The sequence below is a fragment of the Rissa tridactyla genome, chromosome 6 (genome assembly GCF_028500815.1).
Source record: "Rissa tridactyla isolate bRisTri1 chromosome 6, bRisTri1.patW.cur.20221130, whole genome shotgun sequence".
Classification (NCBI taxonomy): Eukaryota; Metazoa; Chordata; class Aves; order Charadriiformes; family Laridae; genus Rissa; species Rissa tridactyla.
In genome coordinates this window covers 67,113,113-67,127,613 of record NC_071471.1, presented here as the reverse complement: position 1 = coordinate 67,127,613, position 14,501 = coordinate 67,113,113, and the positions used below count along the sequence as shown (strand labels likewise).

The 14,501-nt window shown below is 40.8% G+C and overlaps 1 protein-coding gene across 2 annotated transcripts in view; it reads right to left on the bottom strand.

Moving 5' to 3' along the window:
- Positions 1 to 14,501, bottom strand: part of INPP5F (inositol polyphosphate-5-phosphatase F) — a 52,083-nt gene that overhangs the window by 33,556 nt on the left and 4,026 nt on the right. The window contains exon 1 of one of the 2 annotated variants that reach the window (XM_054206416.1): positions 10,160 to 10,416. The exons of the other annotated variant lie outside the window; for it this stretch is intronic. Coding sequence (XP_054062391.1) covers positions 10,160 to 10,256 — 97 coding nt within the window. The 5' untranslated portion in view covers positions 10,257 to 10,416. Of the gene's footprint in view, positions 1 to 10,159; positions 10,417 to 14,501 lie in introns of those variants that run through there. 2 annotated transcript variants of the gene reach the window in all.

Here is a 14,501-nt window from a genome sequence, read left to right as displayed (position 1 = left end):
ATCTTTTTAAAGCCAAGGGGGAAAGTAACTGTACAAAACAAAACTGGAAATCCACCGTTAAAAGTTTTCAGATAGCATACATAAGAGACATGTGGCCACACTTCTGACTGCTGAAACAACACAAGGCAAGTTTGATTTTTTTTTTCATTTTTTAAAGAAATGCCTTATCAATAAGAATTAACTGCCACAAGGCTCTATCAAACAAAACACTGGACTTTTCTCTAATCCCAAACCAGACTGAATGCTTTGAGATATAAGGTGAAATCCAATTTATCAATACAGTTACTCTTGTTTCCCCACATAAATTTATCTTCCTATAGATGTCATACCAGTAGTCTAGTGATCTCTTGAAACTCGCGCAGCCAGGAATAAAGACTTATCAACCTTGAAACTGCAACGTTATGTTGTTGAAACAGATTTCTTACAGTATTGTGCTGGTGATAATGAGCACTGTCAAAATAGTAATTGTCCTTCAAAGCAGAAAGCTGCGTACAAAGAGTCACTATGAGCAGTGAACTGAGCCCCATGGAAGATCTTCCCTGACTTGGGGAGTTCTCTGGTGTCCTCAGTATATTTTGAGAGAATTGCCAGGGTTCGATAGGCCTTAACACATGCCCTTAATACTTTTAGGTATGTACTTGCTTACCTAGTTTCCATCCCAAAGTACAAAATAGCTTATTCTTTCCCTTATCCCACTAACTAAATTCAAGCTATTGAAATAAGCGTTGCCTCTTTTTGCTGATTCCTGTCAGAGATTAACAACCACTGACAATAGGTTTACCATTCACAGTGATTGCATCAGCATTGTAGTCACAGCACAATAGAACTTCCGTCACAAATTCTGAACAGAACCAGCTTTGATGTGATTACTTCCACCACCACCCCTCAGAGCTCACCAGCAGTGATGCAGGGCCATGCAGTGCCAGACAAATTTCTTTAATTCTTTGTTTACACAAAGATAACCCTGAAAAGGTGACAAAAAAACAACTTGGAAGAGCATCAAAAGCCAAGACAGCTTTCTAGCTCTTTCTCCAGTCTAACACCAGCAGAGTTGATTCCGGGTCAGGCACAAATTCTGATAAGAAAACAAACCACTGCTTTGGGATAAGCCACTTGCTCAACAGTGAATGACTGTAGGCAAGTCTGAAGAGTTTAAGCAGGTGGGCTATCAGCTTCCTTTGGGGAGGAAAAAAGATTTCATTTGTAGTCACTTGAATCCAGCCCTTACTACCAAGCTGCTGCTATAGTTATAACTTTCAATCTTGCTGTAATTAAGGGAGTATGCTCCTCTTACCTTCCTCGAACTTCGCTGGCTTTCAGAAACAGACCTTGGCTAGAAAGTATTTCCTGTCAGTGTACTCAGTATAAAAAAACATACAAAGCATCACTGAACTTCAAACTCAGTTTATATGTAAGCATATAAAAACAGATATAAACGCATGCTGTTTCTCAAAAATTCTTTCCATAGCCTAAGAGAGTAGCAATTCTCATCACAAGCAATAGACATTTATATATATAAAGTAAAAGCTGATTAACTCACCATAAATAGCCAAAGTAAATCCTTCAGCTCTGATAATGTAACATTTGACACCTAAAGTGTTAACTTTTTTCTAAAGTTCAATACTATTTTTAAATAGATTTGAGATTTTTTTCTTTACATTGTGGCTGCTTTAGATCAAAGACAACTACAAGACTTTATTATTAGCATAATTTGACCTTTATGACCTCTGTGATTTTTCAAATGGAAGTCTGATTCCGAGTTCCAGTTCATCTTTGAATAGTGTTCTGAAATATTAGCCAGGATTAAGACATTACAAATTAAACGGGGAAGATTTCAGACTATAAACTTTAACTTCTTTGTCTTATAGGAAATAAAGTACTACTTTGCAAACAAACTCAGGCTAACTAAGTTTTCCTTTCAGCACAAGTTTTCTGAATTTATTTTTAAGCTACTATAATTGCAGAAAGATGGAAGAGTATTAAGACATTCAGTATTGCAAGTAAAAGCTCTTAATTGCCATGAAGCATTAACTTCAAAAAAGTTATTCCTTCAGCTAATCACCTGTTTTAATTATTTTTAATTTGTCATTTGTACAACTTGCACTGTCTGCGTTAGTCTTGAGAGCCCTCAATCCACTTAGAATTTAAATGCTTTAAAGTGAAATCACCACTACTCCACATCTGCCTACCACATGCACACCCACCTTAAGAAGCCTCCAGCTGGGCTACGCTAGGAGGATTTCGGAAAAATCCCAGCTAGTCTTCTCATTCCCACTACACCTTACAGCCTTGCTAGAAAGCCTGCTTATCCTCCAACGAGGAGACACATGTTTTCCAAACAGTAATTCAAGGCAAGTTTCTTACAGAGTGCCTGTCTCAACTGTAGAAGCACAGCACACTACAAAGTACACACCTACTCACTTGAGTCTAGGAAAATGAAACAGTGATTTAGTTTCTTTGGACACTTCCCTTCGGTATTTAAATTAGACTAGATGAACAGGAACAGTTCAAGTGCAATTCAGGCTGTATACTGACAGATTTAAAGCAGTTGGGGTATACAATAGAAGCTTGTATTATTGCTGCAGAAGCAGGATGCAAGTCGCAGAGAAAATGCCTAACAAAAAAATGAATCCTTACTACTCATTTTGATAAAAAGCACTTCTTTGTATTCTGTTGCAGTTATAAAATCCCCTGAGTCACCAGGCATTGCTCAGGAAACTTAAAAACACATGGAAAATATTCAGTCGTTTGGAGAGTATCCAGTATTACAAGTAACTGCACAAGGAACTCCTGTACCCACTGTTGTTACCAGGTGAAACATCTTCCCTCCAAACAGAATTTAACCCTGTAGATCAGCGGTCTCCAAACTTTTTTGATTATGTACCACCAAAAATAATTTAGCATGCACCCCGAATATATGTATATTTATAAACTATACACATGTTCTACTGTACTAATATTGTATATATTATAAAACACAAAAGTAGAAGTTTTAAATGGATGAGATAAATAGTTTTAAAATAGTGTTTCTTTTATCTTTATTAATGGTATAAAATATTTTTTCTGACACACCACTTTAGAGACCACTGCCATAGGTGGCTAAATATGTGCAACAAGCTGTTAAACACATTTCAACCACTTGAAATTAGAAGTGCCTCCTCACCCATTCCAAAAACCTGTAAATACCCTTCAGTTAAGTGACCAGCAGTGACCCCTAAAATGTGAATAGGCACTAAGCCATCTAAGCTCAGTAGGTTTGGGTTTTTTTTTTTTACTTTAAAATTTCCCTTTATTCTTCTACCCTGCTGAACTCTACTAGTAGACACATACTTTGTGTCAGATAGAAGCAACACGGGTAAGGAAATATCTTTTATCCTTCCAAAAGTAACAACACTGTACTAATTAATATTATTACAGACCAATGCACATTCCCGTTTTCAGCTGGTATTTCAACAAAGCTCAAGTTGTTTGTGGGTATATCCTCAAAACTAGGAAAGCAGTAGGTTGTCTGTATTTTTTTTTCTTTTTACTCCTACTTACTTGGTAAGAGGGAAATTATCAAAAAGGCAGGAGAAAGGTTTTATTCAAACCTACTTACAAATCTGACAGTTTAAACACCACATTCACTCATTCTGAAGATACACTGTTTAAAGAGTTTGCTCAACAGTTACAGCTATACTCAAAAGAGCATGCAAGAAAGCTATCCCATCCTCAAAAGATTTAAATATCAACATTAATTGAGCAGAAGGATTTCACGATTATGGAAAGCAGTTTATTTATCACTGAACTGACTTACATTAATGCTTCTTAAGAGCCATGAGAGAAACACCGGCATAGCTGTGGTGAGCCAAGTCTAAGCGAGGTAAGGTTTTTCTTCTCACACTGTAATTAACTTTCCTCTCAGACTGCCCAACTAATCAAACTCATAGCAGAAAAAGAATTATGGATTAGGAATAACCAATTCAAACACTAAATAAGGCAGTTACACTCAAAAACTCAGCACGTGTTTCAGGAACAGAGAGTAAAGGATTTCATGCCACACACACTGTACATTCCCACCCTCCCCCTATTTTTTTTAACTGTTGGGAACAAACTGACTATTTAATCAAAGGACAACAAGCAGTATATCATTTAAGCATTACTGGAAGACACTTCAGTATAATGAAAAGTCTTAAACATCAGCCATATGTGGGAAAGTTGCCATTTTTCCTGAATTGAGAAACAGACAGGGACAAAACAAACTGAAAGTTAACAATTAATGACAGAACAGCACATTTGCCATCTACATTTTTCAACTACCTCTTGGGCAAGGTCAAATACTTCTAAATTTGGCTCAGAATTTGATGTGCACAATGCTGGCATCTTATGTGATTTACTTCAGCATCTCAGCATGATCTTGCCTGCTATCCCCTATCATGTTATCAGAGAGAAAGACTTACTACATTACTCAAAACAGGGCATAAGTTTTTGCTTCTCAATAATACTTTAAGCTCGAAGAGTTACCAAATTTATATCTTATTCTCTAAAAATCTTTATGTACATTAAAAACTCATGTTCTTTATAACACTAAACATGAATCATAAAACCTCTAAACAGTGACAAAAAAGCTTTTGTCAGTAGTCTCAAATCTTTGAGGCAATTCGAGGGAAAGAAGTACAGTCTGCCAAACTCTGGGCCCTGAGTCTCAATACATAACCCTAGCAGAATGAGTTTCTGAAATACACATTCAATATGTATATTGTGTATGTGTAAGCCACATTCAAGACTTGTTTGACATTGCACTGAAGAATTTGTTTCTAGAAGAAAATTCTAAACCACCATCTGAGAAACCTCACAGTTTAAGGGAGGTACTTAGTGGAAGTTATTGCAGTCCTTTGACATCCCGGGGGCTCCTGTTGCAGCTGCCATGCAACACAGCAGTTGGGAAGAGAAGCGGGACAAAGTGTTTTCTTGTTGTCAGTCTCACTCTTTAATTACCAGCAAAGGCCCTGCTGCCCATCAAATCACTTCTCAAAGTCACCCAAAGCCTTCAGGAAGTGTCTTAAAAAAAAAAGTTACAGCATTAACTGTGCTTTCTGGAACATAACTTCAGCAACATGGATGTGTCCTGTATGCTTAATAGTATCAGTTAGAGACCAAAAAAAAACATCACATTCCAACCTACAATAGTTGTTTTGAAAGAACACTAACAGCATATCAAATAAATGGTCACCTTTTACTACAGTTCAGACAGTTTAAAACTTAAGTCATTTAAGTTTGAATGTTTCCTTACACATACAGCTGAAATATCACCCACACTGTTAAACTGTGAAAGAACCTAGTAACAACAGTATTCACAGACTGAAATACCACAAGCCTGATACAGATGCAGACCCCCTTCTTAAATTGAAAGGCTGCTACCTGTCAGTGCCTTCTGTTATAAATATTTTAGTTGCAGTTAATATGCAATTTCCTATTCACTACTATTTAGTTAATACTAACCCATGAGAGATCAAAGATGAGTCTAACCTCCACTAGCAAAATACAAGCCATAGAAATCCACCCGAATTACAGATTCATTTTAATTCCGGGGGAGAAGCTTCCTGGTTTTTTTTCTTCACAAAGCAAGCAACTTTCAGGTTTTAAAAATAAAAAGCAACATCATATCAAGGTTAAAAGGTTTTTCATATATTTGTTTAAAACCTAAAGTCATTTCAGTGTGTACAGGAATTCCAAGACACCTATGCATCTGAGTTGGGACAAGTTTGGCCATTTCCAGACCTATTCAACTTGTGCTCTGCTACTAAGCCTCAACAGGAAAGTAATCAGGAAACTTCTCACCTCAAGATTTGTTTAACTCTCCCCAGATTAGGGTGTAGCATACTATCAGCCCATTTAAGTCTCAGTTTTAGGTTTACTATGCTCTGTAAAAAGAATCATGGATGGAATTATAAAGTAGATCTTATTTAATGAAAGCAGAAAATAATTTATCTCTGGTAAATACATTTGAAGTTCTTGCCTCACATTCAGAAGCTACAAAATTGACTAATGTATGTAACAATCAGATGAAGGGCATACAGCAGCCCACCCCTCTCTGCTCTCTTTCATGAGAAGGAGCAAGCAGCAACAGGAACTAACTGCTCAAGATTCTTTAAGCATAGATTCTTGCTGGGTTGCAGCTAATGCAGATCAGTTCTGACATCTGGTTTGTCACATATGCCACAAGTATGTTGTGCTGACATCTAAGGAAGGGTATGGAAAAGGGGGAACAGAATGAACAGGCAAGGGTGAGAAACAGTTCGGTAACCGTTGCAGCTAAAAAAGAAAGTGTCAAAAAAAAGCTTGAGGTTCTTTATAAAGTAACTTGAAATACAGAGAGAATTTTTCTAAAGCTATAACTATCTCCTCTGGCATATTTTCCACAATACATAGGCAGTTTCCGAGACATACTACTGAAATTCAGGAAGTCAGTTTTGTATGAAATACTTAATTCAGTAACATGAAATAACACTCAGGCCATCATCCCTCAGAACCATACTTAGGACTACTCTGTAGCCTTCAAACCTACTGATGCTATTAGTATCAGCAGCATTGCTCCTTACACTGGTCATTAGACCAAGGCCTTCACTTGAGCATTCACAGGCATTAAACTTCAAACAAAGGAGCTGCTCTTCTCCTCCAGTCTACAATCATGAACAGCAGCTCAGGAATTCTAACAAGCAATTTCTACATGACTCCTGTAATGTCTTTGAGGAGTAAGGCAAGCACATATAGCTAGAATATTAGCTGGCCTTATGATTTATGATTCAGAGAAGATTTCACACTACTAAGACACCTAACCTGAAATGTCTCCCTGGATACTCTGAGAATACTGTTTGATAACATGTCTCATTAAAAGAAAAATATTTTAAGAGGCATTGCTTCAGTTGCTGATTCACAACAGTACTGTAACACTGATTTCCTAAAGTGTTTAAAACAAATGAATATTCATTTGCCTCTAGTCACAGCTCCAGAGGTAAGACACATCTTAGCACCACCTTACTCTTACAAGCACAGGTGATGGAGTCTGAGCATGAAGTCCCTATAAATTGTGTTAGAATAATTCCAATCTGTGTATCACAAACTATCTGGTAGATTTTTTTCTCCAAGGTGGTGGGAACCAACATTACTACACTGGTTCTAGCAGCAACCATTCCCAATCTTGTTTAGTCTGACATAACTGCCCAGAATATTATGAAGGCCAACACAATGATAACAGAAGTTCTTACTCCATGAAATAATCTCATTCCTTTTTCTGTTGATAAGAAAATGGCGAGTAGGATTCAGTGTCTTCAATACTTGCTCTTTTCTAGATGTGTATATACATGCATGTATACCAACATCAATAGAGTGATATTTGTAATCTGTGTAGAACTACCAATCAGGAGCAGGCAAGCAGCACATAAGCAGAGTACACCAAGAGTGAAATCCCGATCAAGATCTAATGTAAAGTATTTAAAGCTTGGTTGAACACGTGGTTTTTCACTACACTGAAAAAAGTACCCTGTAGACAGCTAAATTCCTAACAAAATCCATGATGCCAAAGTGATTCATGGATTTCCCTGTAGGTAACTCATTAATGCTTTCACTTCAGAGGGGAAAAAAAAAAAAAACCAGAAACATCTTGTAAACACAGGCAGGTGTCCTTCAAACTAGGGCCATCCTCAGACTTTGCTTATAACAAATATTTGCCAAGTTTTTTTGCTTTTTTTTAACTCAAGCTGTTCTCTCCATGATTCAACGAAGTCAGAAATAAAGCTTTCAAGATTAGCAAATTTCTGAACATGCCTTTATGGTTAAGGGAGGAGAGTATTATAAAGTTTAGCATGAGCTCTTTAGATTCAGACCTATCATATAAAGGAAGACTTTGCAAGGTTTGCCAGTATTATCTATTTCAATCCATGAATGTGTAAAGATTAATTCAGAGGAGCCTCTGTGGAACAGAATAAAACCAAGGCCTCCAAAAGCAAGTAGAGACACATAGTTAGACTATAGCCTCTTGATAGACTATTAAACATGCCAATGAACACAAGTTATGACTTTGGTTTTTTTAATATGGCAGTGACTCATCACACTGTAATCCATTTACTCATTTCCGGTCAGTGGCCTTGATTATAAATGGTCAAATGCAATAAAATTGTAAACTTGACGACATCCAGCTTTGTCTTAATACAAGCAAGAGCTATTGATCCAAGAAATACTTCTTTTGAGAGAACTGTTTCCTTCTTGGGTTTGCTTTCAACATTCTAAGGTACTTCATTTCACAGCCCTAGAGCCTGCTTTCAATAAGGTGATCCACAGACATGGCTGGAAAAACAAAGCTACAAACATTGAGATGGGAAATCATGACTAACAATCAAAGAGTTTCAAGCAGGCTAAGAGACTTCAATATCATATTACCTATCATTAAACCATAGGTCACACACAATAGGGATCACATGTTTACCAGCTGAAAATTTAAAGGCAAGCTATGGACAAAATCCTGCTGAACAGTATGCAGACAAACTGTTGAGCGCTGGCAAAGCCTCCATGAAGTTATCAGACTTCAAGAAAAGAAAAAATAAATCACAGCAGCGGCTGCATGAAAACAAGTGATTGATGCTTTTAAAATTAAAGCTTTCAAACAGTCTCCAGAACTGCAGTTCACTAGTTCATGCTTTTATTATTACTCAGGGTCAAATGAGAGCTTTTATGCCTATGCAGATGATTATAACTATAGCAAATCTAAAACCAAGGGGCTTTTTCCCCCCCACAAAAACATGCATGTCAATAACTAGTAGTCTTGTTAGCTAGCTTAACATCAGGTATTTTGTAAGATGATTTATAAATCAAAGTACTGCTGGACTTTCTAAGATAAATGAAGCTGGGGGACAAGAATAAGTCATGTTAACTTGAGACAGACAGTAATTTTATCTAAGAGATGTAAACAAATTGCACTGACAAGACAAAAGCATTATCATGACTCAAGTACAAAAACATAACACAAGAAAGACCAGTACGAAAAGCAGTTCTTTGGATAAACACAGATAACAATGGTATTTCATGCTTACATATAAAGTTATTCCAGCCTTTTAAAAAAGCTCATGAACTGTACTGTACTCAGCCAACCTGGGCATGTACATGCTTGACTGGCTTTTTTGGCATAACATGGATCCCAATTTTAGAAACTTGCAAGTAACATCTGTGCAACCTGCCATACATTTTGCAAAATAGCTGGATATTTAGCGTATTCTTTAACTTATAAGCAAGAACACTACTGTCCTTTACATCTAAGTTACATCTATTACTCAGAGCAGGCTAATTTCTAAGGATGGCATTTCATTTTATAGACACCTTTACTGACTAACCTCCCAGATAGTGTATTGTAACTACCAGTTTTGAAATTTCCGTTAGCACAACTCACTTTATCTACAGCTTTTGTTCCCATTACCTTCTTTGCAGCCTGATATTAATACACATAGCCCTCCTCTGTAATTGCCACACTGCCTACAGTCACTAGAAAAATTTGAGAACAATTTACAAGCGTAGCCACCTGTTCAGTTTCTCGTCAGAGAGGGACAGGTTTGTTCCAAGGGGCACAGTCACCATTTACCGGGAACACCGGCAAGCATCACTTATATAAGGCTGACACCAACACAAGATGGCCCTTCCCCTTTGGTGATGCTCCCCTGAGGGTGACCAGACGCATTTCAACACGATAAACTATTCGGGTTCCGCACGGGGAACTGGCAGGGGCTCCCCGACTGTGTTTTGCAGAGAAACAAACACTTTGTGTAAGAAAAAAATCCATCTGGAGGAGGCAGGTTCCTCGCTGGGACAGCGGTGCCAGGACAGGCGGCACCTCCCGCACCCAACCGGCCCCGGGAAGGCGGCGGCCCGGCATCGCCTCGGCCAAGCGGGGAGAGGCGGCCACCCACCTTCCCTAGCCGACCTTCGGCGTACCGAGCCCCGCCACCCTCACCCGGGGCTCGCCACCGGGCAATCTCAGCGGCGTTTAGGGTCCCGCCCTTCCCCTCAGCGCCCCTCTCCCCGGCCGTCGCCCCCCGGCCAAGCCACGCAGGGTGGGTGGGTGCCGGCCCGCCCTTCCCCACACAGGAAGCGGGCACCGAGGCGCGCCCCGGCGCCGGCCCCAGCCCCTCACCAGCTCTCAGCTGCAGGCTGCCGTCCCTCCGGCTGCACCACAGCGCCCGCTCCCCACTCTGCAGGATGTAGTGGTCCTTAGCTTGGAAGAGCTCCATCCTCGCACGCCGCCGCCGGGAGAGCAAGGCGACCGGGAGGGCGAGCGGGGCGCTCCCACCGCTCCGCAGCGGGACGGAAGGGGGAGGCAGGACCGGGCCGGGGCGCGCTCCCGAACCGAGCGCGGGTGCGCGCTGCCGCAGGGACCCGCCACCGCTCCCTCAGCCGACTGGGCGCGAGCGCGGGTTCCGGCCCCTCCCCTTCACGTGACGCTGCCCGTCAGCCCCCCCCCCCCCCGCCCCCTTTTAAAGGTGCAGCGCGGCGCGAGGCGGGACTTGCACGTGCCGAGGGGCGGGGCTCTCGCTCCCGCGCCCCTCGCGCCTCGCCCTCCCCTGAGACCCCGCCGGGACCGTGAGGGGACAGTGAGGGACGGGGGCGGCAGCGGCAGCGTCCCTCCTCCTCAGCGTCGATGCTGCCCCAGCCTCCACTCAAAGGGGTCGGGGGCGGCCCGGCCTGGCTCCCGAGTGGCCCTGGCTCGCCTCAGTGCCCGGAGGGGTGCCGTGCCCCCGCAGGGCCGGGAAGGCTTTCAGCAGCGCAGGCCGCAGGCGGTTATAGCCAGCCACCACAGACGGAGCGGTAACAACCGCGCATGTATCCCCCAAGCTTTTCCTGCTTTTCCCAAAGGAGAGCTACTTTAATAATTGCTGGAAGCAGGCAGGAGTTGGTGCAGTAGTTCAGCTAGTGGTGAAAGGAAATAGCACAGGACTCATTACAATTTTAAATATTTATACAGAAAGGAGCACCTACTGATACAAGGGCAATTATACCTTCTCCTCACCAAGCAACACAGGAAAATGTACCAGCCAACTCACCACTGCTACAGACCCCTCCCAGCCTTACCGGGCACTTGCCCACAGACTTCGAGGGTTTGTTTACAGAAGCCGTAGTCCCACTCCCTATAAAACTGAAGTAGAAATGGACGTAGACAAAAAGCATCCTGTCATGCGTACAGCAGTTTGGGAGCAGCTTTGTTGAAAGAGCACCTTCAGTATATCTCAAAAATCAATGGGGCATGTAAGTAGTTTTACATAGTGCTGGAAAACCAATTTTCTCATCTTTTAAGTACATTTAAATAACATAGGTGTCCTGGTTTGAGGATGGAATAACATGAATGGAACTGAACTCTATTTGATTTGATAATAGATGCTAGTGTCTCTTAACGTTTTCCCCACAGCAGGTATGCAAAAGGACGCACTATTCTTTCTTGGCTGCAGATCCCAATTTTGAAAATGCTATGCCTTGTGAATGCCCCGCAGCGTCCAGTGTAGCACTGTCCTGCCTAATTCTTGTATGTAGCAATCAATGCCATTGGCAGAATACTGGCAATGCTGGTAATTCAGACCACTCCTGCAGGTACTGGGCAAGAGAAGCGTTTAAGTGGCTTCTCAGCAATTTAATAAGTATATGTCCTTTGAATTACTTTCTTTTTGATTTTCCCATAAGCACAACGTCACGTATTTTCAAAGGCATATCAGACTCCACAGAAATGCAGAACAGGGATGGATTGGTCCACGCCTTGTTTCCCAGCAGAACAACATAGTGCTGTTTTCTCACTTGCAAGTGAAATAATACATTTATAGTACCATAAAATGAAGCCTAGCCCAAGCAGGAAAGGCATTGTGAAATTTCAGGTAGAATGAGTAGACAGCAGAGCTGTGATTGTAATGGGACATATTTTGTGTCTGAAAGCTCCCAGTGTGCAAAGAAAATTGTGTCTTTCTTGCCATTTTAGCTGCCTAAAGGGAAGGACTGAGGAGCAGCAAGACCCTCAAAGTTTTTCAAATACTCAGCTCAGTAAAATCCTTGCTGCAGCTTCTCCTAGAGAGAAGTCACTCAGTGACCCTGCAAGGAAGCCTGCAATTCTCAGCCGAAAGAGATTCTTTTGCTCTTCTCCTCTCCCTCTTCCCTGCCTTGCACTATGAACAGGCCAGGGGGACAGTAGTTTAGTTAGATAATGAGTCACAAGCAGCTTGCATCTTACTGGCAGTAGCTGCAAGCATTCCCCTTTTCACAGAGAAGCATTTCCTTAAGGAAAAAAAGAAATTTGAGAAGTATTTGTGTCTGAGATTTGTTAAGATGGGAGGTGAGGCAGGTTTTTGAGAAGTTAACTTTCATTAGGTAGAAGACTCTTCTAGCTGTCAGTTGTACATATCTGCCTGCCTAAAATATTTTGTTGTTGTTTTCTGGACAGTGCAAATAAACACCTTATTCAGTGGTACCATTCTTTCATTTCATTGTGTAAATGTAAGCATTTGACTTTTACATATACATTGAATTAATTATCTGAGAAACCCACAAAGACTTTTAACTAAGATGATTAATATTGTCTTGTAAGAACAAATGATAATCAATATGGAAATGACAGTAAGAAAGTTGTCCTGTCCCCTGCTATGGACGCCACCCACTTAGTTCGAGTGGCTCCATGAAGAGTTGGCTCAGCATTTGTCACACAACAGGAGAGTGGTAATCTCCAGCCAGGGCATGGGAGCTAGCAGTTGAGGGCAGAGATTTCCAAAATAAGTCTGTTCTGTCAGTGGCAGATCCATTTTAGGAATTTCCCTCCTCTGCCAGGGGTTTCTGCTTCCCTTTGTCAGGCCAAATGAAGAGTTCCTTCAGACACACTCTAGCTGGGAGCACTGAAACCTCTGCTGACAGAGAGGGGTGGACTACTGGGGAGGTTAGCCTCTTCAACTCGCAAATAAAAAGATTTACCAATTATTATTAAACTACCTACCACTGAACAGCACTACTTCAAAATGATTCTTTGAAAAGACTGGTTTCACTCTCGTACAGCATTTCTCCATTAGTGTATTGCTATATATATATTAGTTATGCTACAAAATATGTGACTAAAGGGCATTAAGAAATGAGAAATCTCCTTATTAAATGTTAACATTCAAGACCCAGGTAAGAGCTTGATTTTGGAAGGTACTGAGCATTCCATCTCGAAAGGCATTTAATTGTATGCGTGACTTTAGATGTATAAATCAAATACGTTTGATTGGACATTAACATCTTTTAAGATGAGCATGTGCTTCAGAATTTTTCTGGTTTAAAACATCTCAGTGGGTCCAAAACATAACCATTTACTTTTGCTCCCATCTCTTTCCTCTATTTCTGGGCAGTCTGCGCTATCATTTGCTAAATATTTATCACTGCCATTTGCAATATTATCTCTATTCTGCATGCATTTCCCAAATAGTTCAGTGTTGTAGTGCAATGCATAAGGTTGCTATTAAAATCATTCAGAGCTCCTTGCAGGGATTCAAGGTCAAACTTTGTTTTGCCTTTGCTCACCCTTTGATCGGGGTTTTTATTGCCCTTGAGTCGTTTTCTGTTTACATGCAGCATGTTTTCCATAGATTGACAGCTGGGCAGTGTTTTTATGAGCCTGTCAGCTTTAGTTAGCAAAAAAAAAATTGGAAAAGGAATTTTGCATTTTTGCAATTCATTGTCAATAGCTAATGGTAAGGATATACATAAGCTGACAATTAGTCATGCACTCTCACTCTCATTATTACCTGATTGCCCGCAGCTTGATTTCAAGTTTAAATGTTGATTAATGGGAAGTGATATGATTTAGCAACTGTCCACACTTGGAAGTACAATTGACTGGATAGATTGGGCAAATACACAACTCTTCCTGGGATGAATGATACCAGTTTTGGAAATCACACTGCAAGAGAGTGAGAGGATCTTTGTTTCTGTGTGAGGATCTAAATGTCTGTGATTAAGAAGTCATGGAACTTTGTTGTTGTTGTTGTTCAGCTTTCATGCTCCTGGTAGCTTCCAGACAAACATCAGAAAAATCTTCTTTGGCAGTGAATACACCTCTAACATATTTGAAGACTCCTGTTTGCCTGCCTGATATCGTTATAGTCAGCTCCTTCCTCTTTTGCTATTAGAGAGACCAGTTTGTAGCTGCAGTTGGTGGAATTTTTACAGTATGGACATTTGCTGTTTTGCTTTTGACTGACAGGTTGAGCCATCACTTGTTTAGCTATTCGACGAGTGGAAATAATTTTTGCTGCCTTATTTATTCAAGGTATATTCAGTCTAATTGTTTACGGGATTGTCAGGTGCTATGATAAAGATGATAAAAAGCAGCCTTGGCACTGATATCAGCCAGCTCCCTCAGTAATTCTGGATGCATCCCATCAGGTCCCATGGACTTTCTATATGTCAGCTTATTTAACTAGTCCCTAACTCAGTTTTCCTCTACCTTTGGTAGGACTTCTGTACCCCAA